At 37.6% G+C, this 5,605-nt stretch overlaps 1 protein-coding gene across 2 annotated transcripts; it reads left to right on the plus strand.

Annotated features, from left to right (window-relative positions):
• On the plus strand, positions 1-5,605 carry LOC125673655 (zinc finger protein 836-like). 2 transcript variants are annotated; one of them, XM_048910338.2, is made up of 2 exons: positions 1-71; positions 2,909-5,605. In XM_048910338.2, the coding sequence occupies exon 2, from the start codon at positions 2,927-2,929 to the stop codon at positions 5,249-5,251; it is 2,325 nt and encodes a 774-aa protein (XP_048766295.2). In that variant the 5' UTR covers positions 1-71; positions 2,909-2,926; the 3' UTR covers positions 5,252-5,605. The 2 variants fall into 2 exon arrangements, with proteins under 2 accessions (XP_048766295.2, XP_048766296.2); XM_048910339.2 differs by having other exon boundaries at positions 4-62.

Raw genomic sequence — 5,605 nt, forward strand, 5'->3', positions numbered from 1 at the left:
GGCGAAACGACCTGAACTCAAAGGGAGCATTGCATCGAGCAAGCAGTTCAGTCTCGGAGAAGGTAGAAGCTGTAAGCCTATTTGTAGATTTTTAAATGTTTTAATTACAAGTATTTTGGGATTTTGATTCATACATGGGAGAAACATGGTCTCGTTTACTCGAGTAGGTCTATATTGTACAGTTGTAGATTGAAATATTTCTGGTCAAGATGTCAATTTTGTAAACAAGGACTGTGGAGATGTTTAGCGTGCACCGTGCAGTCTGTGAAAATTTATTACACGCAGAAAAAACATCTAAAATACATATCTTCCATAAAAGAAAGGCGATAAAGATAGAATTTGAGTATTAACAAAGTTAAGCACTTTTCGAATTTCCTCTGAAACTTTTCTGAAACCAGAAATTGAAGCTTATCATAAAACATTTCAGTGGTATTGAAATGACAACCTATACACTATGATGAATAAAGTCATGCTTTTTTGTATGTTGTTTTAAAAAGGGGGTTTACAGCAGATTTTATCTTGTTGGACATTAGTTTCTGTGGAAACGAGGGGGTTATTTATATTCAGTCTTTCCTATCCCTTGATAGAAAAGACCGAATATAAATAACCCCCTCGTTTCCACAGAAACTAGTTGGACATCAGTGCTTACCGAGGATTCACCGTTACAGAGATACTTGTGATCTCGTGTCTGTAATCACATGGTAACCCAGTGTAGTTTCATGAGTTTGGTGATTTGGGCCCTGTGAACAGATCTTGTGTGCAAACCCCCAACACCTTCTAGAAAGAAAATATTTTCATACAGAACCAATGATTTATCCAAAATATGTTATTTCCCCACTGATCTCCCTCATTAAGTCGTTCTGAATAGTCAGTTTCAACCGTCTGTAAGCTTTTGAGATTACCACTTGAGAGATTCTAATATATGTAAAGGTGTGCAACAAATCATGTAAACAAACAGGGGGCTACCTGCTTTGAGACAGATTCACGGGGTATAAACCAACTTTATCGAAGGAATTTCTACTAGGAATATCTCGTCAGACTAATGTTGTTCTACTGTCTTTCATTATTGTATTCTGCCATTTATTCCATCGTCCCCGAGCGCTTGTACGTCTATCGACAGCCATAAAGGTGGTTGTGACATAATTTTACGTCTTGTGTCATATGATTGTTTTGCACTTGCATCATCTTTCCAAAATATACTTCGGATAAACATTTCAGCTTAGTTAATTTTGATTGATTATCATTTTCAAATAATTAATTGTATAAAGTTATGTGTCAAAACTATACGCCTTTAAAAAAAATTTAAATAGTGCTTTCGTATATTTTCGTTCATTGGTAAGAAAATGGCCAAGGTGGTCGGAAGATTGAAAAGCCAATCACATAACACGAGACGCAAAGTGATGTCACAACCTCCTTTAAGGCTGTCGATAGATGTTAAAGCTCGGGTACGATGAAATAAATGACAGAGTAAAACGCATGGCATGGGATTTAGATGAAAGACATTAGTAGAACTACATTAGCCTGACGAGATATTCGCAGATATTCCTTCGATAAAGTTGGTTTATACCCCGTGAATCCGTCTCGAAGCAGGTAGCCCCCTGTTTGTTTACATGATATGATGCACACCTTTACATATATTTCAGTATCTCACAAGTGGTCATCTCTAAAGCTTACTGGAGGTTGAAACTGACTACTCAGTACTCAGAATGACTTAATTATGAGGGTGATCTGTGGGGAAAGAACATATTTTGACTAAATTATTCTTTGTAGAAGGGGAGGTATGTACATAAGATCTATACAAGCTATCCACACTTCAGGTGCCTGTAATAATACACTAAAAGCATCCACCCCCCTTTCAAATTTTGACAAGCTATACCATTGAATCTACATCTAGATCATGTAGATAAATTTTTATTAGCTATAAGTTTTATGTTACTTTTGTTTATTGCAATGGTAGCTCCTTCCACACCAAAACTTAGAATTTATCATCTATAAACAAAGCATGTAAATTAATCCTCTCTCTGAAAGCTGCAGAAAGTTGAATTTCCTATACATTTTGTGATTGTTTGCTATTTATACCCAGTCCCTAGCCCAATTGTATCAACAATAATTTAAATGTAAGTATGATAGGTCTATGTCAAACTTCTTCCTGTTAGCAGTCAATCAGCATTGGAACTAGGTCAACTGTTTGCCCCTGTTGATACAATGCCAAGAGTCGTCCTTCAACATGGATTCATGTTTCTCCGTAAGCTAGGCAAGGATTTTGTTCTCTATAAGCAATAACACTCGGAGTTAGCCATAGTGATATCTCTGTTCTCCTCAAAAAGACAGGCCCAATAACTCCTTGATTACTTATTACTTAATGCAGCCCACACCGTCACTTTTTGAAGATGTAGAGACATAAATGAAAATCTGGGTTTTTAGTTGACCAGAACTGTATGAAAGTAACAATTATTGAAAAATACTAGAATTGTTCCAAATTCATGACAAAAGTTACAAATACATATTGATGAGATTGTACTATTGATACAATATGTAAATATCACACAGACATACATTTCAGTTTGATATAAATGTTGTATTACCTCACCAGGATTTGATTTTCATATTATAGGATTAAATATTTGTTTTGAAGAATTTATCGATGTGTAAACTCTGGACACTTTACTCACAAACTGAATAAAAATGCAGCAGATCCATTGCTTGGTCAAACAAAACAGCTCTTACTCTTGAAACCAGTCAATAACTATACACTCCTATACTCTGACAGAGAAGGATAAAGAAACCCATGTTAGTGGAAGCACAAGGATTATCATTTTTGGTGTCATTAATATGTCAAACACATGTATATAGGCACATTATTTGATATGATTGACAGATAAACTGTTTTCTGTAATTTGATTTACAGGCAAACAGATTATGAGATATGGAGGTCGGAGAGAACTGTGATGTCACAGAAAGTGCAGCGGTGGCAAGGGACACTGAACACTGCTCAGTAGTCAAGGCAACTGAGGAAAATAGTAACAAAGATATAAATGGTGAAGGTAGCCGGAAATTCAAAGAGGAGAGTGTTGATGAGAAGTGTGATGACAACAATATAGGGAGTAGGACGTACAAAGAGAAGTGTAGAGAGAACCACAGAACTGAAGGTAGAAATATTGAATTCAGAGCAAGTGAAGGGAGTCACATAGTGGAAATCAAGAGTGAGAGAAATCACTCTCCAAATCTATTTCTAAACGATGGTGGACAGTTAGACGAGTTAGTGGATTTGAAAATGGAAGTGGAGGAAGAGGAAGATGTTCCCCAGGATGATGAGAAACCATTGGAATGTGAGATGTGTGATGAGGTCTTCCCTTCCCAAGAAGATTTAGAAGAACACTTGATGACTCATGCTGGATCAACTCTATACGAATGTACCGTGTGTCAAAGGAGATTCCCTTGTGCCAAGTATATGATGAATCATATGAAGATGCATGAAAGCAAACAGGATTCACACACTTTTCAGTGTGGTGTTTGTAGAGAGCAATTCAAACAGGAACAGGTACTTCATGAACACATGGCTGTGCATTCTGGCATTTCAAATTGTGAACTCCATGATGAGAATTGGAATACCGGCACAAGAAGTATGGTAGAGATTCCACAGACACACCAACTACATACCATTAAAACCTTCAAATGTACTCAATGTAAAAAGATATGCTTGTCTGGAGAAGAATTAAAGGAACATAAAAAAATTCATGAAACTGATAAGCATCCCTGTCAAATTTGTGGCAAGAAATTCTCACGGGAAAATCTGATCACTCACTTAGTGCAGCATAGTAGAGATCTTGCGTATCTCTGCCGCGTGTGTAAACTAGTGTTCACAGAAAAGTCGCATCTGGACAATCATATACAAAGTAAGCACTGTGTGGATGCAATAATGCTCTGCGGTTTCTGTAAGAATTCCTGTTTCAGGCGTTCAGACTTAGAGAAACATTTGAAGTCTCATGTGAAGAAGGTTTATAAGTTGCGGGAGACAACTGGAGAACCTTATAGTTTGAGAACAAGCATGCAGAGATTTTTTGCTTGTGAGTTATGTGAAGAGAACTTTCTTACTGAGCTGCAGTTGCTGGTTCATATGAAGAACCACTGCATCGAAAATATCTTATCACACCATAATAGTGTTCCGATTAATAACAAGGAAGCACATTCAACCAGTGAAGTTCCACATCTTGCCCAGTCTGCTGTTGATAAACAACCAAACACCCAATCAATGGTTCTTAAACTAGTGAAGCAAAGCACTCCACTACCTGCGAGCATCCTTGTTCCTAAGGAGGTGAACCAGAATAGTGTTAAAACAGGACCGTCATTACGCATTGCAAACTTAAACCAAACTGACGAAATGTCACAAACCACTTTACTTAAGGTGGTGAATTCAGGTTCCGGTAAAGTACTGGTGCCAGTCCCAAATAAGAACAAAATGCATTCATCAGAGAAGCAAGACAAAGGGATGTCTGACCTGACTATCGATCGATCCCTCAGCAGTCAACAACCAGCAATGTTAATCTATCAAGTGAACAAATATGATACTCCAGTAGATTTTGATTCCAGTTTTCATAGCGCCGTGCAAAATTTTCTGACGAACCCAAATCCGCAACAACTAGAGGCCGATGAAGATATTCCTCTGCCATCATTAAACTATGAATGCAACATGTGTGAAAAGGACTTGCATACCACTGGCCGTCTGTATGAACACATAGTTGAACACAATCATTATATTTGCTCTTGTGGTGATCATTTGGATGCCACGTCAGCCTTGTACAAACATATTTACCATCACAAGAAGAAACATATTCACCAATGTGAGGTCTGTGGAAAAACCTTCCACCGATTAAGTAGACTGAAGCCCCACCTAAAAGCTCACAACAGGGAGTACAAGTGTGAAGAATGTGGAAAGACATTCTCCTGGTCCAACTGTCTCCGCAAGCACATGCTGATACATAAAGGCGAAAAGTCCTTCATCTGTGTCAAATGCGGCATGGCATTTAACGTACAATCTGCCTTGACACGGCATGAAAAAACTCATACCGATCAAAAGCCCTTTCAGTGCAATGTGTGCGAGAAGAGATTCAGGGTGAGGGATAACCTTCATGTCCACATGCGCGTCCATACTGGTGAGAAGCCTTACCAGTGTGAAAGATGCGGACAAGCCTTTAATCATAATGTCTCACTGAAAACTCACCTCAAAAAATATCATTCAGAGGATATGTAATGGTGGGACTGTAACAAATGGGGAAATTTTGTGGATTTATTCATCTAAGTTATGAAATGCTTGTGCCATTTATGTCCAGGTGTTCTTAAATATCCATATTTTGTGATAATGACAGGTGAAAATTAACTAACTGTTAATACTGTGCATTTAAGATGTCTACAGAGTGTAGTTTTGTTGTGTTCAAGTGAGGAAAATTAATTATTTTACTGGTAGTGTTGACATGGCACCGAAATGACAGCGAGACAGCTAGTGCCAGCTACAGTGTATGTTATGTTAAGAATAAGGAATACATGAATACACTCAAGATATGTATAGATATTTTGTATTAAGCTAATATAAAAATAATGGAAATAA

This window comes from Ostrea edulis, chromosome 3, assembly GCF_947568905.1.
Source record: "Ostrea edulis chromosome 3, xbOstEdul1.1, whole genome shotgun sequence".
NCBI lineage: Eukaryota > Metazoa > Mollusca > Bivalvia > Ostreida > Ostreidae > Ostrea > Ostrea edulis.

What these genes read in the sequence shown, in the direction of transcription:
- LOC125673655 (XM_048910338.2), top strand. Translation starts at nt 2,927, where the DNA reads ATGGAGGTCGGAGAGAACTGTGATGTCACAGAAAGTGCAGCGGTGGCA.